The 27,835-nt window shown below is 38.1% G+C and overlaps 1 protein-coding gene and 1 long non-coding RNA gene across 2 annotated transcripts in view; both read left to right on the top strand.

The window, feature by feature from the left end:
- Nucleotides 1-15,015, top strand: part of rbm27 (RNA binding motif protein 27) — a 106,750-nt gene extending 91,735 nt beyond the window's left edge. Inside the window, exon 21 of the mRNA XM_052013296.1 lies at nucleotides 11,320-15,015. Within this exon, the coding sequence (XP_051869256.1) occupies nucleotides 11,320-11,403 (84 nt within the window). The 3' untranslated portion in view covers nucleotides 11,404-15,015. The remainder of the gene's footprint in view (nucleotides 1-11,319) is intronic.
- Nucleotides 15,016-22,306: 7,291 nt separating this feature from the next.
- On the top strand, nucleotides 22,307-27,042 carry LOC127569944 (uncharacterized). Its single transcript, XR_007956268.1, has 3 exons — nucleotides 22,307-22,456; nucleotides 23,364-23,462; nucleotides 26,819-27,042. It is a non-coding gene; the product is annotated as an uncharacterized LOC127569944 (long non-coding RNA).
- The last annotated feature ends 793 nt before the right edge of the window (nucleotides 27,043-27,835 follow it).

Here is a 27,835-nt window from a genome sequence, read left to right as displayed (position 1 = left end):
AAGCCTGGTTATATAATTTAACTAAGGTTGTGAAACAAACTGTAATAACAAATTATACTGTTTAATTCCTTCAATGTTATGCCTCCAAGCTATGAAAATCACTGAAAATACAGAATACTGCATATGCTGGATATGAAGTGAAACAGAAAATGGTAGCAATATTCAGCAGGTCAGGCAGCATCTGGGGAGTGAGAAATAGGGTTAACATTGCAGATTGATGACCTTTCATCAATCAGAACTTATATAAAAGTCTTGAGTGCATGTTTCTTAATGATGAATGCATGCCTTTGAATAGATCTATAGAGATTTCTGTTAAAAACCTACAGATTTTTTTGCCATTTGTTGAACTAGAATTGATCAGCAAATCTTAAAGCTGCTTCTGCAGAGAATCTGTCAAGATGTCTCTGCTGGGTTTTCATATAGGTAATGACATTTGTTGTTAGATACCAAATTTATTTCATTGTATGTTGAAGTTCTTTCGCAGTTTTTAATTCCCCAACTCAAACACTATTCAAGGGTCTTGAGTAAGAAGCACTTTTTTTTAATTTTGGTGGAGTTAGTCTTTTCACTTTTGAAAAGATCATGAGCACTTAACAAAGTGGTGCTTGTTTAGTTTTAAGGGCACATTTTTCAGATGTGCTTTGAGAACTCTGGTTAGATGCAACTCAAAAATGTGATTATTCACAATGCTATAATTAATCACAGAAAATTCAATTTATAGGACAGTGAGGAATGGGGACAAAGGACCAAGTTTAAAAGCTACTTTGAATTTCTATGGCTTGATTATTAGGATACAAGTAGTTGAATCAAGGTATTACTTCTGCTGTGCCACTTGATTCAGTAATTGGGAATTATTTTGATTGTCAAGCTTAGTTGAACTACAGTATGGAATAAATTACTTGCAAAATGAAAACAAGTTTATCTTTTTGATGGAACAGAAGATTTTTTATTAATGACTAAAAATCATAATAAATCTACGTAGGATTGAAGTCGTCATCTGAACAGCAGAGTTTCTTGTATTACTCTTGGGCAAATAAATTTCAGTTGCAATAAAAGTACAAAATTTTGATCTAGATTTTTCAATGGTTTAAGATGAGGGTAAATATTGGTCTCCATTAATTTGCAACTCCATTACTTTGAAGGTGTGATGCATCATTTATTTGAACTAAGTCAACTTTCTGTTGACTTAGGAAAGAAGGAGAAATTCCAAGAATCTTAATACTGTTCTACCAGAATTCCACAGCACAATTTTAGGGTCAGGAATGCAGATATAATGCATTACAGGAAACATATGGCACATTTTTGATTGTTTTGAATAATAGTCCATCAAATTGGAGCTAGGCCTTTGAATAATACTTTTTTCAAAAACAAAAGATTACTTGGATATTAAATTGAGGAATGGATCAGTGTAAGCTCAAAGGAACAAACTCTTTAATGGGTTAGTAAATGATGAATAGTTTGAGTAGTCAGTGAAGACGAATGAAATTCCAACTGAGATGCTGGGGTACTTAAGAAATAAATAAGACTAGTTTGTTACTCATGGGTAATAGAAAAGGATTTTTCCAGTCCCATCTGCAGGGTTTTATTTAAATATTATGTATGATTCTAGCTCCAGGGAAACCAGCAGGAAGGAGGTTAGTGAATGAGGAAACTATAGCTGTTATACATCAGGCACATGATGAACAAAGCCCAGCGCTTCTTGTAGGTCTGTGTTGTGGCTTGTATGCCAAAGTAAAGACTATAGAGAAAGGTAAATAGGGAAAATGTGGACTGCATTAAATACAAGCATCATATATTTCCTGTCCCTCCCACTCAAAATATTTCCCATCAGAAAGCAAGATAAAGCTGATACTGTGATGCATGCATGTATGTATGTAGCAGATTAACTATGTGTACCAAAGAATCCTGAAATAAAATATTTTCTTGCCACTGTTTTTGAAGTATTAGTATGATCTGTGTGTGATACCTAATGTTATTTAATAAAAACATCATCAAACCAAAACCTAGTTTCTGGTGGCAGTGATTTGCCAAAACCTATAGCTCAAAAAATTGTTCTAAAGTGTGGGTTTTGGTAGCTGTACACAATGAAGATTATTTTTCAGAGTTTTCTTTTAAGCCAAGGAGGACAATGAATTGAATGGAACTGCTATCTCAGCCATTTGATCGTTTGTGAACTGCCTCTAGAGTGCTGAATTTGAATGGATTCCATATCCTTCTTTCCCATAAAGACTTCACTTATCTCTTTAAACAATTGTTAATGGTTTAGTGTGTTCATAAAAAAATGTTTGGAGTGGCTGCTACCTGTCTTCAGTGACCTGTTGTTAAATGTTTCTTTGCTTACTTGGAGCCCTGGTTATTACATGCAGAGGTTTGCATTTAAGGAGTTAAGATTCCTTTAGCAAAGCAAACTTACAATCTGAATTTGAAGTAAGAATCTTGAATCAGCCTAGATGCCTATTATGATTGGGAGCAAAGAAGATCAATATTTAAGGGCTAAGGAGACTTAAATTATTATCAGAACCAAAGGAAAAGAAACCAGGGCAATGAAAGACGCAAATTATATGCTGCATTTGGCACACCTGCTGATAAATGGTTGATGGAAAACGCAAAGGATTTGCTCCTAAGTTAGAAATGCTTGGGGTGGAGGCTACAAAGCTTCATGACCATGAACAGGGAAAAGAAAGGTGGATAAAATTGCTTTTTTCCTTTCCCAGCGGGAATTAATTATATACATGTGCACAACCTGTATTTTCTGCACACTTCCAATTCTCACTTCTTGCATATGTTCCCACAAACCTGTTTTCATCGCTGCATCATTGTCAGCTGTGCCTTCAGCTGCCAGGCCCCTAATCTCTTTAATTTCCTCCTAAAACCCTTCTGTATCTTTCTCCTTTTAAAGCTTGTATGTTTGACAAAACATTTCATTTCCTGTCATAACATGTACTTAATTTGCTCAATATTAAATTTTTCTTGATAACATCTGTGGGAATTTTTTACTAAAAGGTACAAATTGAAATTATAAATGAGAAGACAGCAGAATGTCATTGCAAAACTCACCACAATATTATCTCCGTCAATTACAAGGGAATGAGATGGAAAAAATAAACTTACTTAGCATACACTGGAATTTCATGTTTAAAAGAGCCTTCTGTTGATGGGTCGTCTCAGTTGCAGTCCATACACGTTATGGAATAAAACATGAAGAACACGGTGCATTCTTAAGGGTTTTGAACTGTTAGCAAATTATCATAAGTGAAATGGAAATTTAGGAAGAAAGATTGGTGCCATCACTTGATGGACCACCTAGTATATGGATAGGTCCAACTTAAGACAACATCTGGAGCACAGATGTTCTGAAAGCTCTTATGCATACAGAGATCTGATGGTTGAAACCAAATATGTTTAGAAATTACAGCCGGAAAATTTAAATGCAGAGTACATTGGCCTAAGTTGATTATTACTTCAAGAATGTGATCTTTTATGTTTCCAAAGGACTGATAATGCAAGATCCTGAACTGGCTTGCTAAGTAAACTGAGCTGTCTTGATGATTGTTTACTCAAGAGTGCACTTGAACCCTTGATATTTTGTATTCCCTCCAAGAGGGAAGCCAGACTGAAAGCAGGTGTAAATGGCAAACAGATCGCGAGCCTTAGAATGAGTATCTGTAATGAGCTTGAATCATTACACAGGGATTTGTTTCTCAGCTGCCAGTGATGAAAAAGTACTGATGTAAATAGTGTGGTGGTGGGAGGGGTTGAAGAGCTGCAGACATTGGGGTAAATATACTGGATGATTGAACTGTCATTAGAAATTATTGTTGCATGTTTAACATGAGTGGCATACATCTTTGTTACCATTCTATAATATTATGGAACAATAACAAGAATCATTGTTGAAAGCATTAATGCAGTAAACTTAGACTGTAAGCATTTACTATGATATTTCACTACAACCAACTGTGGGTGGTGGGGGGAGAATTTGAGTATTGTTCACCGAAGAATGATGGGGGAAAAATCAATGATATGAAGCTGGTTAAAGTGGGGTATTATAATAAGTGGGGTAAGGATGACAGACTTCCAATGTATTTGAAACAAAGTACTGGAAAAACTCAGCAGGTGAGGCAGCATTTGTGGGAAGAGAAACACTGGACGGTGACCAGTTCTGACAAAGGTTGCACCAGCATCCACAGTTTATTTCCAAATGATTTGGTTTCATTGCCATCTCTCCAGAAAGTATTTTGCTGTTCTGTGAACCTGGAATTCAGCATAATTTGAATCAATTTATCCTTTTAAGTATATTGATTGGAATTGACGCAGCACATGCAAAGATTTGAATAGGTGAAATCTATTACTTTCAGATAGAAAAGAAAAATGAGTTAAACTGCACCAGAATGTATCTGTTTCTCCCTTTTTCGCCAGATCAGTTTCACACAACATCACTCTAACAGACATTACATCATTTTTCTGGAGGAATGACATCCATTTTGTGGGTTCGGGTGATTTATTCTCTATACGTAGTCAAATATCTTATAGCCCTTATTTTTCAGAATGTTACTTGTGTCTTTTGTAACTGGTATTTTCAACAGTGAGTTGAAATGTATACAGTAAAGTAAATTAAGATGTCTAGTTTACATGGAAGCACTCCTGGTTGTTAAAAGACTGCCACTATTAATTTACCCCTTACTGCGAGTGTGCTGGTAATTTTTATTTCAAGATTCCAATGAAGAGTATATTGACATCCAGTGAGTTTTATCTTGCTTGGGAATGTCTTTGTGGAATTGGAAGTGTAACAGTACTAACATATTCTTTAACTGTTTTTAGTTTAAGTTGGATGGACAGCAGTTGTTAACTTTGGAACAATGGAAGTTGAGGAAATATTAAGTCAAGGTATTTAAAAAAAAAATGAGCAGCTTAGGGTGAATGGTAATAACTAGAAGGCTTAAAAAGGGGACCTTGGGAGTAATTTCATCACTTTTAAGCGGGATTTTTCTGAGTTAGAGACGTTCAGTCACAATCATACTGATTGTAGCTGTGCACTCTTGAGGAAAGGAATTTGTTGACTGAAAGGTGGTTGAGATGGAAACCCCACATCTCACTTGTGATGTGCTGTAATCCACAAAGCTGGGAAATGAGATGGTCTGAAATCTCTTTCTTGGCTAGGATGGATTTGATGGGCTGAATACTGTCTCTCTGTTGTAAATTTTCATGGTTCGACTGTCAGAGGTGCATGGTCTCTCAGAGTTAAATTGATGTTTATATTTATTGGTAATGTGGGGATTGTTGAAGGTAAAATATCTTGGTTTAAACAAGTTATATGAATAGCTGCATTTTATTTTTAAGGTAACAGCAGTCAAAATGAATAGTAGTGGCATGTGATGCTGTGAAATATATAATGGTTTATTCTGTTTTGTTAGTTTTCACTAGTTTGATAATTTATACTAGTAATGAAGTCGGTTAATGCAGATTTAGCTATGATAAATTTAATGCAAACAAAAGCATTGTGTTTCATGTATATAATTTTTATCTCCATATTCTCTGGGTGTGAATGTACTGCACAGCAAAGATACTTAATATAAATTTGGGTGCTGAGAAACAGAACATGGTGATGCTACAAAGGAATGATTGGAACAATTGGGGCTTTGTCTTGGGCATGGGTTACTTAATCCCACAGCGTTACCCTCACTTTTTGGTCAGCTCATCTTCTCCTCACACCGTCTGGTTCTGGGGTATCCATTTCAAAAAATGTCTGGTTGATTTTGCGGATAAAGTCATTTCTTGCAGGTGACCAGCAAATTATTTTGACCTTCTCCATTTGAACTAAATTTTCCATAGTAATGCACTTGCCTGTTTTTATTTTAACTCCATCAACAAGGCAGATTAAACATCCTTCTGCCTCAGCACCTTTGATTGAAGATGATGCTGCTCAAAACTTTCCTTTTGACCCGGTTAAAGAATCACTGATAGTAATTCCTGGCAATATTTGATTATAGTAAAGCATTTGACAACGTCCCTAATTGTAAGCTGGTCCAGAAGATTGGTGTTGCATTGAGTTAAAGTAGTGTTGCAGCAGTATAAAACTTTACTTGGGTCACATTTGGAGTATTGTGTGCATTTCTGGTCTCCACACTGCAAGAAGGATGTGGAGGTTTTGGAGAGGGTGCAGAAGAGGTTCACCAGGATGTTGCCTGAGATGGATCTATAAGCAGAGGATGGACAAACTTGGATTGTTTTCACTGGAACTTTGGAGGTTGAGGGGCAATCTCTTAGATGGCCTTTTTCCCAGGATGGAAATATCAGATACTAGACTATATGCAAGGCAAGTGTCTTTTTTTACATAGAGTGGTAGATGCCTGGAACATGCATGCTGCGAGGGAAGGTGGTAGAAGCAGATAATTTTTAAGAGGCATTTAGACAGACACATGAACGGGCAGGGAACAGAGGAATATGGGCCGTGTGCAGGAAGTAGGGATTAGTTTGGATTGGCATCGTGGTCAGCACAGACTTGGTAGACTGAAGGACCTGTCTCTGTGCTGTACTGTTCGACGTTCATGATATTTGATGTTACGAAAGATGAGATTCGGTGTCTGAACAGTTAGAGATTTTTATATAAAGGTGGCCAAGGTTAGCATTATTTTTGCTCATCAGAAAGTTGTATTATGTGATGTAATTACCTAGTTATGTAGAATGTTGTGCTGTTTAGATCCAATGGACCATAAGAGAAAAGAGTACTACTGGCATCCTTTTATGCACTGGTAGAACATTTGTGTTATGTTGAGCTATATTTTCGCACATCTGCACAAGAATTCAAAACTTGCTAAGCCATTTCAAGGGAAGAGAAGAAAATGATACCAGCTTTTGTTGTGAAAATAAGATGAGATCAGGAGAGTTGCTACCATCCATATTGTTTAAATTATTAAAGAAAATTGACAAAGCAGGGTTAAAAGTATTTTTGGTAGAACCAGACAAATAAAATTGGGAATGATCCACCAAATTTTCCCTTAAGTGACACCCTAATTCCCAAGTTCATGTTTGTAACAGATGCAGTTAAGAATAGTGACTCAAATTAAGCAGGAAAACATACATTGCAATTTTCTTGTGGAGCAGAATGAAGTTAAAGATGGGCCTTGTGTCCTGTATTTTCATTCCTGCCCTGCCTTGGATACAAAGTGACATTTTTACTTTTATAGTTACAATTCTGTTGGAGCTAATTGTTCCAAGTATAGGAATAGGAAAATATGAAAAAACCACATGCTGGAAATTTGAAATAAAAACAGAAATTGCCGGAGATTCTCAGCAGATCAAACAGTTTCTGTGGGAAGAGAAACAGAGTTAACGTATCAGGTCAGTACCTCTTTATCAGAACTAGAAAAGTGAGAAAACAAGCATGATTTAATTTGAGGAGACTGCCACACCATCAAATGAGAGATCTACTGGCTTGCAGAAGGGCACAAAAAATCTTACTGGAGCAGGCCAAGAAAGGAATGAGGAACATATGGAGAAGGCATTTTGTTTCCAAAACATGCAGCTTTATCCTTCATACTGCAGAGACCAGTGGGATGAGATTATGCTTTGAATAATGAGACTCACTGTGCATCCTGCTATTCATTGGTACCTCATGACAATCTACTGCTGTTTGCTAGTTTAGGGTGCACAAAGAAGTGCTTTCAATGCATGCTATCTATCGCTTTCTGAAAATGAGCTGCCTTTCCAAACGATGGTGGCATGCAGTGCTATGATAGAATCATTGAAACTTTATGACACTGAAGAATGTCATCCCACCTATCATGTCAATGCCACTTGAAAAAGATCCTATCTTCCAGCATTTCATCCATAGTCCTGTGGGTCATGGTACTTTACACATGCATCCAAGTACTATTTAAATGCAATGAAGGCTTCTAATTCTATCTCCACTTTGGATGTTGAGTTTCAGATCCCCGCTACTATCTCTGTGAAAAAAATTTTCTCCATCTCCTCTTCTGTAATCCTAAAGATTACTTTAAATCTGTGCCTCCTAGCTTTTGACCCATCTGTTCAGGGAAATGGATCCTTCCAATTTACTCTATGCACCTCATAATTTTAGACACCTCTAAGTCTCCCCTCCAGAAAGCAGCACAGCCTATCTAATCCTTTCTCATAGCTATAATTTTCCTGTCCTTGCAACATTTTCAAATATCCAATTAACACCGTCCCAAGTGCATTTTCATCTTTCATGAGTGCCCTGTGGATTTTTAGCTCCTGAATACAGATATTCAGTGAAAGTGTTTGGCCAACTCATCAAAATATACCCAGTTCTCAGTATCCACTGAATTGCTATCCACAGATCTGCATGATGTTGACTCCAGGCACCATCTCAATATTTTTCCCTCAACAAATGTATCTAAAAACGTGTACACTGAGTAACCAAATCATTGTCTGTATAAATATGCTGATTGGGTGTCTGTCCACTTGTGTCAATGGCTCTCTGCTGTGTATTGTTCTCATGGACAACAGCTGAACCTTGTGATTTTCAACACCTACAAATGCTTATAAGTTTAAGCGGAAGTAGGTTTTTGGCTAATATCGCTTTCTTTTAGGTATTTAAACAGTTTTAATGTGTTTAGTAATATGTGTAAGTGCTTTTAGAACATTATGGGGGAAAACTTAAGTTCAGGTGTTGTATTGGGTTCAAAGGAGAAGATCTTGGAGGTATCTGCATTTTTAGTTGTCGGAAGAAGCCCATGCCCTTGTCCTTCATGGATAATGAAGATTTAGTGTAATGCTTACTTTTTTTGGGGGGAGTCGGGAAGGTAGATGGGGAAGCTTTGCCAAAACATTCTTTGCTGTTCTTGGATTTTGTTAATGCAGAGATCCATATTTGAGTCAAGGATGTAATTTTAAGGAGCAGTTCCAGTACATCCTCAGTACAACTTTTGCTCAAGTCGGAACTGGATAATCCTTTCACATATTTTTAAAAATGTTTGTCCTGATTGTCACTTTGTTTTTGTTTTTTTTAAACAAGCATTTTTGACAAGTCTTTCTGACGAAAAGTTAATAACCAGTAGAATCATAGAGTTATACAGCACAGAAATGGGTCTTTTGACCGAACTTGTCCATGCCAACCAAGTTGTCTACCTGAGCTAGTTTGTTCTATATACCCAATGCCCTCTGTGTGGAAAAAGTTGACTCTCGGGTCCCCTTTAAATTTTTTTTCTCCCTCACTTTAAATCTATGCCTCCAGTTTTAGATTCCCCTACCCTGAGAAAAATGTTGTGACCGTTCACTTTACCTATGCCCCTCATGATTTTGTATACCTTTTTATAAGGTCACCCCTCAGCTCCAGGGAAGAAAGCCCAAGCCTCTCCTGTCTCTCCTTATAAGCCAAGGCCTTCAGTCTTGGCAACATCCCTCTGAATCTCTTCTGCACCCTTTCCAGCTTGATGAGATCCTTCCTATAGCTAAATGACGAGAACTGCACGCAATACTCCACATGTGGTCTCATCAGCATCTTGTACAGCTGGAACTTCACATCCCACCCCTTGTACCTAGTGCCCTGACCAATGAAGATGAGTGTGTCAGAGGCCTTCTTCACCGCCCTGTCCACATGTGTCTCCACTTTCAGGGGATGAAGAGTAGTCCTAGAACATAAAACAGTACAGCACAATACAGGCCCCTTGGCCCACAATGTTGTGCTGACCTTTAAATCTCGCCTAAGACTATCTAACCCCTTCTCCCACATATCCCTCTATTTTAAATTCCTCCATATATTTATCTAGTAATCCCTTGAATTTGACCAATGTACCTGCCTCCACCACTGCCCCAGGCAGTGTATTCCATGCCCCACCACACCCTGGGTAAAAAAAAAACCTTCCTCTGATATCTCCCTTGAACTTCCCACCCATTACTTTAAAGCCATGCCCTCTTGTATTGAGCATTGGTGTCCTGGGAAAGAGGTGCTGGCTGTCCACTCTATCTATTCCTCTTAATGTTTTGATAAGATAAAGATAATATAAGAGTCACATGTACATCGAAACACACAGTGAAATGCATCTTTTGCGTAGACTGTTCTGGGGCAGCCTGCAAGTGTCGCCACGCTTCCGGTGCCAACATAGCGTGCCCACAACTTCCTAACCCGTATGTCTTTGGAATGTGGGAGGAAACCAGAGCACCCAGAGGAAACCCATGCAGACATGAGGAGAACGTACAAACTCCTTACAGCGGCCGGAATTGAACCCAGGTCGCTGGTGCTGTAACCGCTACACTATAGTCCTTTCATGTCTATTCTATCCTTCTTGATAGATCCTTCATGATCTTTTAACCCAATACCATTTTCCAAAACTCTTTTTATCAAAGTTTTCAAATTGTTTATCCAAGGATCCATCAACCTCTAGCTTGATTATACTCCATTACCGAGGTTTCACACTGCTCTGGGAAAGAGAATTCCAAAGGTTAACAACCTGGGTGAAGAAATTTCTCCTCGTCTCTGTCCCTTGATTTGAGACTGACCCCAGTTCTAGTCTCCTCACCCTGTCAAGTCTCTCTCAAATTTTGTACGCTTCATTGACATCTATCATACTTCTAAACTATATAGGCCTCCTTAATCAGTACTTAATCCCATCATATAGGACAATACTTCCATGCTGGAAGTCAGTCCAGTGAACCCTTGTACTGTTCCCTCTTAAGACAAGTGTATCCTTCCTTGAATAAGAGAACCAAAATTCCTTCCAATGACCTCAACTGCAAATTGTATAGTTGAGAAATGTGTGCAATCACAAAATTGTACTTGAGCTGTCTGAGTTATTAAGTCTAATTTAGCTGGAGATTTGAATAATACAGATGTTATTTCATGCATTATTTTAGCAAACTAGTTTCTTGAACTGCATAATTATATTCCCCAATGCCAAGTTCAGAAATGCATCACAGTAATCTGCTAGTTATTAAGTGTGTACAGCTTGCATTCACAGACAGCATCTAACAATGGCCAGGTAATATTGTGCAGTTTATGCATTTGGGTAGTTGGAAAAGTTGGATAGTTGAGTGGAGAGAGTTCATTGTATGGTAAATGGCTTGTATTTTTTTTCTCAACTGTGGCGGGCATAAAGTGACCCTTGGATAACATTAAACACATACGTATCAGTAGTGCATGTATTGCTTTATTTTGGTTTAGCTTGTATCTGGGGAAAAAAATGTTAGATGATATTTTGCTTTTGTCAAAACTAACTTTGGATGTAACCATCTTGCCCAACTTTCATATAAGATTACTTTTGTTTGGTGAATGGTTTCTACAGTTCACCAGATCAAAAATGGTGCCATTAAGCACTTTTGTTTCTTCCTCTTCTCAAGGCGTCAGAGCCCGTGGATCCTTTCTTTCGTGAAGATGATGACGATGAAGAGGAAGATGACGAATCTCGCTCCTGGAGACGATAATGGGATTTAGAATTTTCATACTATCGTTATGAACTTTTGTGAATTTTTTTGTGTTTAAATATATTTACTAATTTTACAGAAACATTTTTATTGTATTTAAAGAAGAAAAATGAGTTTGCAGCATTTTGGTGAGAAATACAAAAAAAGTTAGTTTCTTTCCTTTCAGTGCTTTTAGGATACATGCCCCAAAGGAAGTAACTCACAGAATGATTTGGGGGAGAAATATAGGTGAAATAGGGAATAACCAGAAATATTCTGCTTTCGCAGAAGTCCTTGTATGAATGTATATTAAAATTGTGTATATACTTTGCCTTTTTTTTGATCAGAAGAGCATTTAAGCCTGTAAGTAAATTTTGATAGGTGTTTTTTTCCCCTTTTTTAAAAAAGAAAGAACAATTGAAACACCAAAATCCATCTCAGATGGAGAGTGAATTAATTGAAATATTGAGTTCCATGTAGGAAAGTTGAGGAGAAAGAGAGAGAGTTCACTTTACGATCCTAAACAACTTGTGTTTTTTATTCCTCAGCTGTGTGGTGGGTTTAAAAAAAGTGTCCCTTTGGTAAGCAACAAAGATACTGTAGAACCAAGATGGCATCTGTTAACCAATTCTGTATTTAATTGGATAAAGTATGGCATTCCTTGAAGCTGAGCTATGTGAATGGTAGATATTTAGCAAGCTATTTTAAAGCTGCAATATCCCACTGCTTTGATTAAAATGCTAAACTAGATATCTTATTAATTTGCTATTTATCAAATCCTTTTTTTTAAAAAAATGGAAATTTCTCAACATTGTCATTGCTTGAATTTGCTTTTCATAATCTTCCATTGGCTGTGCATTGTTGATTTTGTTTTATTTGGTTTCTCTGTCACCCCAGGACAGCTTAAAAGATCAGACATGGTAATGTTGCTCCATGTTTGATATTACATTAATAATACCAGATAAGGGAATATATCAATGTATTTTTTCCCTTGATTTGACATGATAGTGTTGGTAAAGGAGCAAGATTATTCTTTATTTTTCAACTGCTTAAAAAAAAGTAACTTTAAAAGTAGGAAATAAGCATTGCTTTTAGTAGTGGATACTAAATGGGTCAAGTTTACAGAAGAAATTATCTTCAAGAAGTCTCCTGGCCCACCATTCCTGATTCCTATCTTACAAGTTGTTATTAAAATATTAAGTGTTCACCGATCAGTCAAGGTTGAGCAGACTTCAGAGATTAAGATCTATGGAAGGGAAGAAGAATTATTTCCTCAAGATTGAACTACAATTCCCGTTGACAGTTGTACAAGTAAAATGGCTGTTTGTTGTTGTGAGGCTTCAATTACATTGAGATCATCCACAGTGGAGATGATATTAGTAATCCATATGGCAATATTTCAAGAAGTTCACGATCAAAATTCATTCCATTTCTCTTATTGCACATATAAACCCCTGTTTATTTCAAAATTGGATTTGGGTGTAGGGAATTGCAGAGTAAGATGCTGAATTTTTTTTTGCACAATTTCATGCATTTTTTTTCTTGCACTGGGATAACTTCCAAAATATTGTCTCGTATTAGTTTTGCTGGTTTGATAAACTGCAGAAATAATAGCTCTTAAAGTGATAAGGAATTTCTGAAGATTGCATCAAGGCAAAAAAAACTGCACACTACAAAAAAAAGTCACTAAGTACTGTTAACGTTAAAAAGCTTGAGGGTTTTAATTTTCTGAAACTAAAATAAAGATGCACTTGTAGATGCATGTTTAACTGATGTAAACCAATTTATTTTCAATTTCTGTGGAAATGCAGCTTTAAATAGAACAGTTATCACATGCAGCATCTGAGTGAAATAAAACACAGTTGTTGGTAACAGAATACCACCTTACAAGCAGCTCTTTTGAGGTTTATGAAGTAAAATCTTGTTTAAGCTCACTTATGTCCTGAAAACCATAATGTCTATATTGTGGGAGTTTCAGGTTCCTACCATAAGGATTAATTCCTTTGCGGATCCTGAAACTCCTGAATCTGTAACATCTGTGTTCTACAGCTGTTTCTTTTATATAAAGAAATATGACTGCTGCAAGGAAATTTGACCATTACTTTTGATGACAATTTCAGATGATGAAATAATGAGGAAAAACTGGAAACAGTGCCATCTTGTGATTAACCTAGTTACCATCACACTGTTGTAATTGTACAATCCAAGTCTGATGTATGTAAACTGTGTGACTGCATAAATCCCTGCAAAAAGCAGCCACCTTTATTCAGTTTCAGCAGAGGTAGTCTGCAGAGAAATTCCTCAACAATATCTATTCATGAACACTACAGCATGTTGCACAACTGTCTTGAAGATTCTTGAGGTTGTTGCTGACGAATGTAACTTTACTGTGTCTGAAAATGTAAGTAGTATAAATTATGTGGTCTGACATAAATAGCCTTCCTTTCCCTTCCTCTGAATGAACCGATGATGGTTTAAGAGTAATTTTAAGGTTGGAGCTTAATTTTGGAGTCAGGTTTAAAATAAAAAAAAGTGGCTGGTTGTCTCTAACTTATGGATACAACAGCTTAAAAAATTCCACAGTATCTACCTTACCAAATGTCACACCACCACTGGTTCACTGTAAGATATGTTACACACTTAAAACACCCATCTTTTCCATACACATTTCACAAAACTACTGAAAACTGGAAATGAGACTTATCCTTTGAACTTAGCTTGGATCAAACTTGGCATTGGTCCTTTGAAACATGAGCAAACCTGAATGTCAAATTTTTTTTGTTCTCTCAGCTATCTTGCAAGATTCCAATTACCTTTGTTATTTTTTTGTTTTACTTTCTTTCGTTGCCTCTGCTTTATCCTGTTTGTCCTCGTCTTGTACAATTTAATGTCCCGTGCTGTTCATTTAGAACACTGTTGTGATGTAGGGAAGGCTGCACTTTTCTTTTTAATGGAGAGTATGTATGGCATTTACCATCATGAAGAGGGAGGAGGGATAGAGGAGCACTGGGGCTTGAGGTGGTCACTGCCATGTGAACTTTGAAGGAACATGCCATGATTGGGCTTAACACAAGATGCATTGTGTTGAAGAGGACTCATAGCTGTAGTTAGGCATTTAGAATTTACCATTGTAGAGCTTTTATTTTGTGGGGTGGGACAACCAGATATCCTATGACTTTCTTTTGTAAGTAAATACTTGTATAATAGTTATTCAGAATTGTGAACGCATAGAATATCAATGTATTTTTAGGTTGTTTATGCTAAAATGTGAATTCAGTGCAAGTTTCTTGCACTCTTCAGTAAAATGTTACTTCATTGGGTGATATTGTTGCTGAATTTGTAACAGTTTATACGTTTGGATTTATGTCTTCATTTCTGTTTTACTGATTGTATCTGAATTTCTAATAGAGGCATGTTCACATTTGAAATAAAGTCACACAATGGAATGGTTTACAATATAAAATGTTTAAAAAGATTAAAAATGATATATATATATATGGATATGGAGGAAAAAGATGGAAAAGTTTCAAAAGAATAATTCAAAAAAAGAAAGTTTAAAAGAATGATTTAAAAAAAAGGAAAATGTTTAAAAAAAAGAATGATTTAAAAAAATTAGTCAAAAAAAACCATTCCAAAAAAATAACCAAATTCATAAAAGAGCTATAACCAACTACGTGTTGGTGTTGTTTAGTTTTTTTTTCAGTTGGACAACATCTTGAATTTTGCTACTTGTATGGTAAGTATAGCTTTTCATTTCACAAAAAGTCGTCATAGACCAATTACAATATGATGCGTACAGTAAAATCCAGTTCAATTCTGAGGTGGCAGGGCTACATAATGAGTCTGAGTTATTGAACTGCTGATTAAGGCGTTGAATCCAAGTTTTTAAGAATCATGCATGTTCCTTGAAATGGCTAGTTCCATTTGCCTGCACAGTCTGCCTTTTGCCCATTATGATGTGACTGTACCAAGAGTTAATGCTGTGACAGCAAAATTCTCTTTGCAAAATATGCCCTGTGGGCATAATGTTTATTAACATTCAGACTGGTCTGTTAATATAGCTGAAGCCCTTTAATTTATATTTAATTCTCCTAGTTAGATGACGGTTAAGGGCATTGCCCAAGTGTACTTTTTGTTTTTTCTTTAAGAGATTTTTAAGAAGTGTCCTTGGAGGAATCGGGTTATGTAGCAACCTTACTAATTGCAGTCATTGGGTCCATAGGAGTTGTGGGGCTGGTGATGAATGTGATGGGGAGGGCTTTTGCAAACACTGCTGATGTAGAAGGTGTATTGTTTCATTTGGATTTTGTCACTTATCTGTATTTCAGGGTGAGACCACCTCTGATTAGGCCGGCATTTACTACTCGACCCTAATTATCCTTGAAAATGTTCTGGTGAGTCGCCTCAAATAGTATAGTCCTAGAAAATGCACACCCATGTATTGTTAAGAGGGGACTTTGAGGATTTAAACCAAGTGCTGATGAAGGTGATGTATTTCCCATTCAGGTTGATATGTGACTTTGGGACTCTACAGTACGGTGTTCCCATGTGTTTACTGCCCTTGTCATCGTCGGTGGTAGAGGTTGTCATTTAGATGATGCTGTTGGACTATTCAAGGTGAATAACTGGAGTTCATCTTGTAGCCAATAACAAGGTATATATATTTTTGGCTGATCAAATGGGCTATTTTGTCTCTTGAATGTTGATGGAGCTGTGCTCATCCAGGCAAGTGGAAAGTATTCCACTTCACTCCTGACTCTTTGGAGATGGTGAAAAGGCTTTGGGGTGTTGGGAAATGAGTCACTCACCACAGGATACTTGGCCTCTGACTTATTCACATAGATGATAGAGGAGAGGGTGATAATAGAGCCACTTAATATCAAGGGTAGATAGTTGGATTGTCTCTAGTTGGAGATGGTCATATCCTCTGCTGTTGAAAATGGTCATTGTTTGACTCCTTTGTGGCATGAATGCTGCTGGCCATTATCGATCATGCCTGGATGTTCTCTAAGTCTTGCTACATGCAGCATGGGCTGTTTCATCTGTGGCGAGGTCATCTATAAATTCGCTGATTAAACACCACTGTTATTGGTAAAATCTCAGATGGCAATGAGGGGGCGTACAGGAGTGAGATAGATCGGCTGGTTGAGTGGTGTTACAACGACAACCTCTCACTCAACGTCAGCAAGACCAAGGAACTGATTGTGGACTTCAGGAAGGGGAAGTCGGGAGAACACACACCAGTCCTCATTGAGGGGTCAGCGGTGGAAAGGGTGAGCAGCTTCAAGTTTCTGGGCATCAACAAATCGGAGGATCTGTCCTGGGCCCAACACATCAATGCAATCATGAAGAAGGAATGCCAGTGCTCTACTTTGTTAGGAGTTTGAGGAGATTTGGTATGTCACCAAAGACTCTTGCAAATTTCTATAGGTGTACAGTGGAGAGCATTCTGACTGGTTGCATCACAGCCTGGTATGGAGGCTCCAATGCATAGGATTGCAAGAAACTGCAGAGGGTTATAGACTCATCACAGACGCAACCCTCTCCACCATCAAGGACATCTTCAAGAGGTGGTGCCTCAAGAAGGCGACATCCATCACTAAAGGACCCTCACCATCTGGGACATGCCCTCTTCTCATTACTACCATCGAGGAGGAGGTATAGGAACCTGAAGACCCACACTCAACTATTTAGAAACAGCTTCTTTCCCTCTGCCATTGTATTTCTGAACAGTCCATGAACACTACTTCATATTCCTTTTTTTTTGGGTGCTATTTATTTGTTTTGTAATTTACAGTAATTTTCTGTCTTGCACTATACTGCTGCTGCAAAACAACAAATTTCACAACATGCAAGTCAGTGATCATAAATCTGATTCTGAAGTTGTGAATAGAATTGTAAACAATGAACATTGTCACTTCCAATCTTATGAAAGGAAGGTGATAAGAGAAGAAAGATGAAGCAGGTGGTCAAGCCTTGGGCACTACACTGAGCAACTCGTACAGTGAAGTCTTGGAGGGTGGGATGATTCACCTCCAACAACCACATCTGTTTTCCTTCGTGAAGCCTAACTCCAGTCCTTGACACCTGATGGCTTTAATTTTATTAGAGCTTAATGAAGCCAACTCTCAAAGGGCCTATGGTGGTTATGGTACCGAATCTCTGTGCTCTAATGGTATTTGTCTTTGTCGCAATATTTCAAGTATTGGTTATGGATATATCAATATATCAACCATTGATATATAACATACATAAGTAGTGTTTTTCCAATGAGATTTAAGCTTTTATTTAATCATTGGACAAGATGTGCATGTCTTTGCAAGGCTAGCATTAATTGCCCAAACCTAATTGCTCTTGAGAAGATGGGTGGAGGTGAACTAAGTTATTGCTCTGTTGCAGTTCTTCAGGAAGATATTCTCAGAGTGTTATTAGGTTGGAGGTTTCAGAATTCCAGGCTGCAGAGAGTAGTTCCTCACTGGCATGGCACAGCCCTCCCCACCACTGACAGCATCTACAGGAGGAGCTGCCTGAAGAAGGTGGCGCCTATCATCAAGGATCCTCACCATCTGTGTCATGTTCTCTTCTTGCTGCTACCCTCAGGCAGGAGGTACAGAAACCTGAATTCCCACACCACCAGGTTCAGGAAAAACCACTTCCCTTCAACCATTTGGTTCTTGAACCAACGAGCAAAACCCTAATAACTACAGTTTAGCAATACTACAACCACTTTAATCACTTTGCACTAAAATAGACCATGTTTTTTTTTCATTCTAATTGTGTTCTTTCTTGTAAAAATGGTGTATAATTTATGTTTAATTTGTTTTCCTTGTGAATGCTGCTTGTATGATGCTATGTACCTGTGCTGCTGCTGCAAGTAAGTTTTTCATTGCACAAAGTCATGAACTTGACTTTGACTTCAATGTAGTGTCAACCCTAACTTAAAATATCTCATTAGGGGCTATCATGAAATACTACTTTGAGTTACTGACCAGTCAATACAGCTTCAGTTTTCTTAAGCACCTTGCCGCCTTCATTTGTTGTTTTGCATCAGCTTATCCACACAATCTCAGCCCTACTGTCAATGTTTGAATTGCATTGGCTATCAATTGTAATTTCAACTCTGCTCCCGGGGCAAGTACTCCAAAGCTGGATCACTCCAAGCGCATAGGTCAAATGCAGCCTCAATTGTAATCTCATGAAGAGATGTGTAACTGTATTTGAGCATTTGGATTTCATTATTCACATTATTATTGACTGATGTTAAGACTTCACCTTGGAGAGTATTGGGTCATAATGCAGGTTGTGATTGGTGGCCAAGACTGCAGGTGTCTGGGGGGGCCAAGACCTGGAATAGCTTTTATATTTTCTCATCTTGCCGTTCTTTTACATCTGACTGAGCTTTGTCATTGGTCCTTGTAACTCCTTTTTTTGGTCAATTGTTTGATAATTGCTGTTCTGGGGACATTTTGCTACCTTAAAGGTCCTGCGTAAGTGAAAGTTGTTGATTATCCTTTCATTTACAAACTCATTCCTAACAATGAAATCCTGTAATTTTTTTTGACAGTACTCTATATTGCAGCAATCAAACAGTTGTAATACGGCAGTCGTTCCATGATTATAGAAATCTTTTACACAACATGTACCTTGGTGGAGGATGAGATGAGACTGTTGAACATTGTGTCTACAATTCAATTACTTGTATTGAGATTTTGTTCTGTTCTAGGAAATGTCGGCCCTAGATCTGCTGGCTTTTGCCGCCAGTGCTGTGTGAACCTGCCACTGTATCTTAATGCAAATAGCAACAATTTTCAGGACTCCCATACCAAGGTGGAAGTGCCAAGCACTATTGAAACTGTGTTAGTGGTTTCCTGTCTGTGCTTCATTTCTGGATTCTATGTGGGTTCCAACAGTAGAGCAGGAGGATGCTGAGATTCACTGGATCCTTTGCCAGGTGAGATCTTGGGTAGTTGGTGGGCTGCAGTAGAGTTGGAGCAAATCCACAATCAGAATGGATGGGTGTTGGTGGGGTTTAGTGCCTATTCTCCAAATAGGAAAAGTCATTTAAAATCAGATCAAGAAATTGTGAATGTTGAGCTGTGGAAGGGTGTTGCTAACTGCAAGGCCGTCAAAGTCAATTGAATGCTAAAAATGCGATTTCTAATTCAACAGTGAAAAGCTGAATATGAATTCAAATGTGTTTGGGCTTGTTTTGCTGAAAGACATATCAACATAATTTGTGCAATAAGTCATTCAGAATTTCACTGGGCTCATTTCAACAGCAGTGTTCCAACCATTTAACTTGCTGGCATTTAATCATTAGTCCGAAATCTAGGAGGCGTGGATGTGAAGTTTTCATGTGATGCTAAAGTTGGTCATGTGACGGATGATGAGGAAGAAATCTGAAGGCTGCAGATCTCAGTCGATAAGGCACGTGGGGTACTTTCATTTGTTGGCCAAGGCACAGATTAAAAAAACAAGGAGGTTTTGCAATGACTGTATAAAGCCCTGGTTAGAATACTTTGTACGTTGCTTTTCAAATGATAGGAAGGATTTAAAGTGCTGGAGACTTTACAAAGATTTATAAAAATGTCGCCAGGCCTAGAGAATTTTAATTGATAAGATAAGATCTTTATTAGTCACATGTACATCGAAACACACAGTGAAATACATCTTTTGCGTGGTGATTTTGGGGGGCAGCCCACAAGTGTCACTATGCTTCCGGCGCCAACATAGCATGCCCATAACTTCCTAACCTGTATGTCTTTGGAATGTGGGAGGAAACTGGAGCACCCAGAGGAAACCCACACAGACACGGGGAGAACGTACAAACTCCTTACAGACAGTGGCCAGATTTGAACCCGGGTCTCTAGCGCTGTAAAACATTATGCTAACCACTATGCTACCATGCCTGCCATTATTAGGAAAGATTGGCTAGAGTGAAAAAGGATTTTTTGGAACACCAAACAGAGGGTGGATTTAATCGAGGTGTGTAAATTTATGTAAGGCAGGATGTTGAATCGGTAGGTCTACAGTAGGATTAATGAATCAACAACTAGGGGACATAGACTTAATTGATAGAGGGGTTAGAAGGGAGTTGTGGAACTTCTTTTGACACAGAATGATGAACATCTGGAGCTGTTTGCTGAAAGGGGAAGAGAAAACCTCTTATGACATTTAAGAACAGTAGCTCTAGATCGGCTGTAGACCATAGGGTGTATGGATGAGGAGCTGGGAAGTGGGATTAGTCTGGTTAGCATTTTGTTTTAGTTAACGTTAGCTTAATAGGCCACGTATCCCTGAGCTGTGCCATAATTTTTATGATTCTTTGAACCCTGTGACATTTAAAATGAGCAGAAGCGGTAATGTTTTAGGTTTACCATCATTTCCAAATTGAAAAATATCTTGCCTTTGCTGCGTTTAGGACTTCAAAAAATCTTATCCACTATAATTGTGGATAATTATCAAGAATGCCAATAATTCCAGAAGGCAACTTGACCATCATTTTTTGGCAGAGCAGTTGAAAATTGGAAATGGTCAGTATTTCTGATCTTCAAGCTACAACTGTGACAAGTCACACTTCGTACAATGAAGATCTAGGCCACATGATATTGTAACATTTTCAATTGTAAAAGTTAGGAGGGGTTTAGATAGGTACATGGATGGGAGGCGTTTGGAGGCATTGGGTCTGGGTGCAGATAAATGGGACTAGGCAGAAGATCAGGTCGTCATGGACTAGATGGGCCAAAGGGCCTGTTTCTGTGCTGTAGTACTCCCTGACTATATTTCAGTGACTGATGTGGAGTTGGTTCACTTTTATTTTCTGACTCCTTAGCCATTGGTTTGGAGCATAGAAGGCAAGTAACAATCTCTTGCAGATAGTTTTAAGTAATTAACTAATATCTTTTGTGTGTGTCTATTACTTCCAGAATTTAGCTCTTGACTGATGTATTTGGTGTTGTGATGATTTTGCAGGTTTAGGCTTGGTGTCTCGAGTGCCCTAGCTCCGACCATTGACCCTAATGTATCCTTTTATATTTACGTTAAGTTTACTTTTTATCAAAGAGTTTCCTGTATTGTCTTCAGATGTAACAGTAAGTACTCAATCTTTTTGCTTTAAAAGTGAATCTGCTTGTCACCATCACATTTATATTTCCATATTGCCTCAATGGTTGTGCTAACTTTTAACTGGATCTGTACTCTTTTAACTTTAAAATCCAACCTTTCCTAATACCATTTTATTTTCCTTTTCAAGTGTTAACCAATTTTCTTTTAAAAATGACATAATTCTGCTTCAATCGTCATCAGCTGTAAAGTATATTCTAAATACTCCAGGTAGAAACACTCTCTCAGCCTCCTCACTTAGTAGTTTGTTACACTGCTCCCTTGTTGCCACTATTTTTCCTTAATGTTTTGATAATTATGAAAGCCTATTAGATGAGACCCTTATTGTTTATATATTCCAATTAGTGGAGTCCCTTTTAATTATCTTTCGTTCCTGTTATCCTGTTTCTCTTATTTTGAACAAGCCTCAAAATCCCATCAAGTGGTGGATATCAACAGTAATGACATGTGGTTCCCACCCATCTCATGGCCCTGATCCCTGTTGTGAATTTTGGGGTGAGTTAATATGAATGTATCAACCCTCAGTGCCTGGAAACTGACAAGAAGTGCAGAAAACTGGGGCTGGTGCAGTAATTTTACCCCAGGTGGGACTGAATGTTAACTAAGATCAGTGATGGGGAGGTTAAATTGGGTGCGATGGCATGGTGATGAAAATATTGTTGTGTGGTAAGAAGGGATCTGGCCCCAATGCATCAGATAAAAGCCTGTCTTTGCTTAAATGGCTATGGCAGCACATGAAGAAGTGGGCAATCTGGGCAACGAGAATGGCAGCAATGGACAAAGCAAGAGCAGCATTTGGAGATGAAGTATTTGGCGTTAAGAGCTTTGAACCTGGGAAAATGAAAGGTTCTCGGTCTACGAAGAAATACAGCTGTATGACAGTCTGACTGAATGCTCTTGAGAAAAAGTCTACACTCTTTCCATGCAAAAACAAGCCACCAGAGCAGCCAAGGTAAGCCATGTGCTACTGCCCAACTTTTTCTGCCAATTCTTTGTGTGACACCTTATTTGTGATGTTAGATGAGTGAAGAGATGAAAGTGGGCTCTAAAGTGGTTGAGCAGAGGTTCGCTGGAATACAGCCTCAGGTCCTGAGCATTCTCTAAGAAGAATAAGGGATGTTGAAGGAGCTTCACATTAAGACTGATGCCAATTGACATTGACCTCCAATGAAGGATTTGACACTATACACCAATGTTTGTGCTGCCACAAACCACTGATACTTGTTTTGCTGTCCCCAACCCACTCCACTCACCCACCCAAATAACCATTCAAATCCTTTATTGTTTTAAAAGTGGATACTTTGACAACTGATCATCAAAGACTTTTTGAAAAGAACAATTAAAATGACTTAAATTAAAATGAATTAAAATTCAGGATAAAGGCTCTCTGGCGTGACTTGTGGACATTTCAACACAGCATGTGAAATAACTATAATCTACCCCTTTTTTAGTGACATCTGATGATTTTTCTAACCAGTTCCTTTGGATCCCTGTGGAGGCTGGTGACAGGTGGTTGTTCAAACCATTAGAGGTTTAGCCTGCTTTACAGTCAACTTGGGACTTAAGAAGCTGTGCTATTAATACAGCTGCTCATCTCAGCAGTCGAACAAACAATAATAAGTTTTCATTTCGAAGCAGTCTTAATATCCTTATTAGTGATAACCCTTTCTTGTAAGAAATGCATAACTTGTAAGGAATTACAAATAACATTGTAAAATTGTTATTTTACCAGTGCCCACCAGAGGGTGCCAAAATTCCATTTTTTGTATAATGTGGATTACAGTTTGACCTGTTGATCTTAAATGAAAAGTACTGGCAAGGGTGCAAAATGGGATTTGTTGATGTGATTTTTTTTTTAGTTATTAGCAGTAGTATGGACTTCATCTTAAGCTTACTACAGAAAACATCAAAAGGAAGATAATAATTGTCCAGTTCTGGAAAATGAAGGCAAATCAAAGGTTTGTGACAAAATTTGAAAACCTCTAAAGAAATAATGTAAAGATATAAATTTGTTGTTGTCTAATTTAAAGGGCTGATGTCATTCTCTTGAACATAGAACTTTTCAAGCCTAAATTGCTATTTGCTTTGGAAAGTGTTAGTGCATCCACAAAGAAAGGCCATGATCCAATTTGAATGTGATGTAAATCAGTGCACATCCTTTCTGGAGTTAACTCTGCCAATTAACCTATTTCATGTAGTTCTACAAGAAAATATTTATACTCTGAATACCAAAAAATAATTGCTTTAATCAGTTTGAGCACATTTTCTCTGTTGCATGGAATAAGTAGCAAATTTTCGATGTGTGAAGTTTATTTCTAGTTCTACTCTGAAGTATTTACTTGTGGATTCTGGGACACGAGGCAGCTGGTGTACATCTTCATATACAAGTTTAGATAACCACAACTCGTGCATATTCTGCTTGGAATAACTTGGAATAGCTTGCGCCATTCCACGTAGATTTGTTTGTTAGAAAATCCATCTTTCCTAACAACAAACAATCTGCTGAAGGAACTCAGCGGGTTGAGCAGCATCTGTAGGGGGGTGGGGTAAAGGAATTGTCAAATTGCTGCATCAGGACTCTGCAGGGTTTTGACCTGAAGTATTGACAATTCCTTTCCCCTGCACAGATGCTGTTCGACCCGCTGAGTTCCTCCAGCAGGTTGTTTGTTGCTCCAGATTCCAGCATCTGCAGTCTCTTGTGTCTCCAATCTATCTTCCCTTTTTGTTTTCCTTTCGAGTCTCCTCATGTCATTTCAGAATTGTATTTCAAGTCACAGCAGGCACCTGAAACTTTTGACTTTATTTGTACTTGGGATGTAGGAATGACATTTAAAATTAAAGTATCAGCTCAGTTCCTTGTGAAGCAGTTGATATTGTTTTTAAAAGGGAGCTTGCATAGGACCTTTTCAACCACCTCAAACATTAGAATGCACATTGAACTCAATGAATTACTCTTGAAGCATAGATCTTGTTGTAAGTAGGAAATGTGTGCAGTGTAACATCCAAAAGCAACACTAATAATGACCATATAAAGTGTGTCTTATAATCAGTGTAATTGTTGGACTCCACTGCTCTTCCTGAAAGTTGTGCCAAGGGTCTTTTAAATACACCATAAAGATAGGTGGGACTTGGTTCAATGTCTCATCTGTAAGTTAGCAACTGCACTGTGCAATACACTGACAGCCTAGATTGTGTGTTCTGATCTCTGGAGTAGGACTTGACACCACAACCTTCTGACAAGAACACTCCGAACTGAGCTATGCCTAGCACAAGTGTATGTTGCTGGCATTGTACAAATACAATATTATTTATATTTTAGATTTCCCTAGTTGACATTGTTGCTGATCGTACATGTCAATGTCACTGCGATGTGTAATTCTGATGTCTCAGATGCTGTATTTTCATCTTGCATGTAATTCCTTCTGTCCTATCCCTTTGTTCTTCCCCAAGCCATCCATTTTCCTTCCCTCCACCCCAGCCTCCCTCCTACACCTTATCATGCAACATGTTCTTGTTAAGAAGGTTGGGCATTGTGAGGTCTCTGCTGATATTTCCTCTATAACAGTGATGGTTGTGAGAACTGGTGATGGAGACTTGTTTAATGGTTTCTTGCAACATCTGGGCGGTTGATTTCTGTTGTTGTAATCTATGAAAGGCTTATTTTAAATATGTTTATAGTTTTGCTATAAAGAGTCTTCTACCGCCAATGTTTTTTCTAACCTTGTGCAACAGCAATTAAAAGTTTGCCATGTTTGAATCCCAGTATTACTGAGTTACTAGTAAAGTTTTTGTACTGCTACTAAGGAGAGCATGGGGCAAGAACAGTTCTTTATGTTCATACCATAGTCGACTCGTACCATGGGTGTTCCTAAATTCTGGGAAAACTATGGAAATGTTCTCCATCCCCTTCCAGAAAGCTGAATTAAATCCCAGGGTATTTAATTTCTCTTGTGTTATCATCTCAAGCCTGTTTGCTACTTTTGTCACAGCATGTTTTTGGTCTGACAGTTCAAGATTATTGAGTACATTGGCCTGGAGTGTGCCTATGGACAGTCAGCAGGTCAGTGGAGAACCCCTAGCTACCTGCAGCATGCACATCAGAACTTCTAGGCTCCTGTGTCAATGCACTGCACAGTGGGTACACCTGATCCCTCATTCAGCCTCCTGACTTGCCAATAAAGTCCAGCCGCATTCCATAACTTAATGAGCCAGTAGGTTTGAGGCACCATATCTGGCCCCTCCACGTTACCCTGCATTATCCAGCCCAGCCCCATCCATTTGGATGGGGTCACCGATTTTAATTTAGAAGGTAATTTTAGCCCAGATTATTTCTCTGAATATTTATGTCTTTAATTAATCAAGTGTAGTTTAATGTGTTTTTAATTATTTTTTTAATTAATTTCAGCTGCTTCTAATTATCAGAAATATAAAATTAGTGAAATTGGCCTTTAGCAGCACGTCAATAGAGGGACATCAGGGACCTGGTCACCACTTATGACCCAATCTACCTGTGAGACAGCTATAGAATCAAGGCTTCGGGATGACTGGAAGCTACATGGTTGCAAAATCTTAGTACGTCAGTGGGCAAAAGTGGGGTGTGAGTGTGGCAGGCCAGTGAAGTAGAGTACAGTAAGGCCTGATGTGTATCAATATATTAATCTTGCTGTTCTGTGGGAGAATACCAGTTTTAAGACAATTTAACTCCTAGGTGATATAACCACCTCACCTGGATCCCCCTATTGCCTGCCAGCTCTTGCTCCACCCCTTCCCTCCACCTCTTTTAAACTGGCTATCTCCCTTCAATATCTCTGTCCAGGTGAAGGTCTCGACCCAAAACATCAACAGTCCATTTCTCTCTATAGGTGCTGCCTGACCCTCTGAGTTCCTCCAGCATCTTCTGTGTTATAACAATTTAAATGGCCACTTCAGAAGAGAAATAAAGGACTGCAGATGCTGGAATCTAGATGAAAAACACCATGATGCTGGAAGAACTCAACAGGCCAGGCAGCATCCGTGGAGAAAAGCAGGCGGTCAACGTTTCGGGTCAGGACTATTTGTGCCTCTTAGTCATACAGCACGTAAGCAGGTCCTTCAGCTCAACTAGTCCATGCTGACCAAGATGCCCATCTAGGCTTGCCCAAGTTTGGTGCATATCCCTCTAAACCTCTCCTATCCATTACTAACTTTTAAAAGAGAAAAATATTTACAAAGTAGTAAAACTGCTAATAACATTGTGTTTTCTCTGTATTTTGGGCCTGTATGTTACAGATGAATTGATGTTAAGTGATTTGTTTTTCTACATTTATTTCGGCAGTGCTCGGGAACGTTGTTTTACTGTGGACACTTTTCCATCAGGGATTCCATCAAGCTGTCAGTTGCTCATTTCATTTACGTCCTTCAGAAAACATTGGTCTTCGCGCTTGTGTGTGACTGCCTTCGAACCTGGATCCCCAAGGACTAAAACCAATATCCCTTTTAAACCTGAATATTACCATAGGTACCGAATGGGTCTTTATTTATGTTAATCGATAGATTACATGTTCCAAAACAATATCCTTTTGGGTTACTATGATATGATTGTAATATACATTTTGACACAGTTGATGCATTTTAAATCAGGATGGAACGGCAAGGACTGATATTTGATTTATTTTTAATCAGTGATCTGAAATGTTCTCCATATGTTTAAACCACATTTCAATAAATTTTTATATGTAGTCTCAGTATCAATGTATCTAATATATTTTAACAAAAATATATGCATTTAATTTAATTGCCCTAGAATCCTATTTTTCAATTCACCTTTTTAAATACGCATGTATTGGTATTTAACTTGGAATTAATTTTTCGGAAGTGTTGCTATTTTAACATTTTTTTTAACTCTTTATACCTTCAGCCAATATTTTCATAAGGGAACTCGCATATTTCAAAACCTTCTAAGTGTGCAGAAAAATTAGATGTTGCAAGAACAGCAATGTATTTATAGAATAACCATATAAATTAAAATGTCCCCAAAATGCTTCAATGGGAGCATTATCAAACAAAATGTAACACTGGGCATCAAGAAGAAAGGTAATAGACAATATATAAAATATACAATATTCATGTGGCTGGGAAACAGATTTGAATCACAGAAATGTACACCACTGAAATGGGCCCTTTCAGCCCACCTTATCCATGCTGGCCATACTACTCCCATTTGCCCTTATAAGGCTGGCACCCTTCTGCTCCTTTCCTATCCAAGTATCTTTCCAAATGCCTTTTAAACATTGTAATGGTATCTGCCTCCACCATCTCCTCTGGCAGCCCATTCCAGATATTCACCATCCTC

Source organism: Pristis pectinata, chromosome 4, assembly GCF_009764475.1.
Source record: "Pristis pectinata isolate sPriPec2 chromosome 4, sPriPec2.1.pri, whole genome shotgun sequence".
NCBI lineage: Eukaryota > Metazoa > Chordata > Chondrichthyes > Rhinopristiformes > Pristidae > Pristis > Pristis pectinata.
Note: the sequence above shows the minus strand (reverse complement) of the source record. Positions and strands in the feature narration are given on the sequence as shown.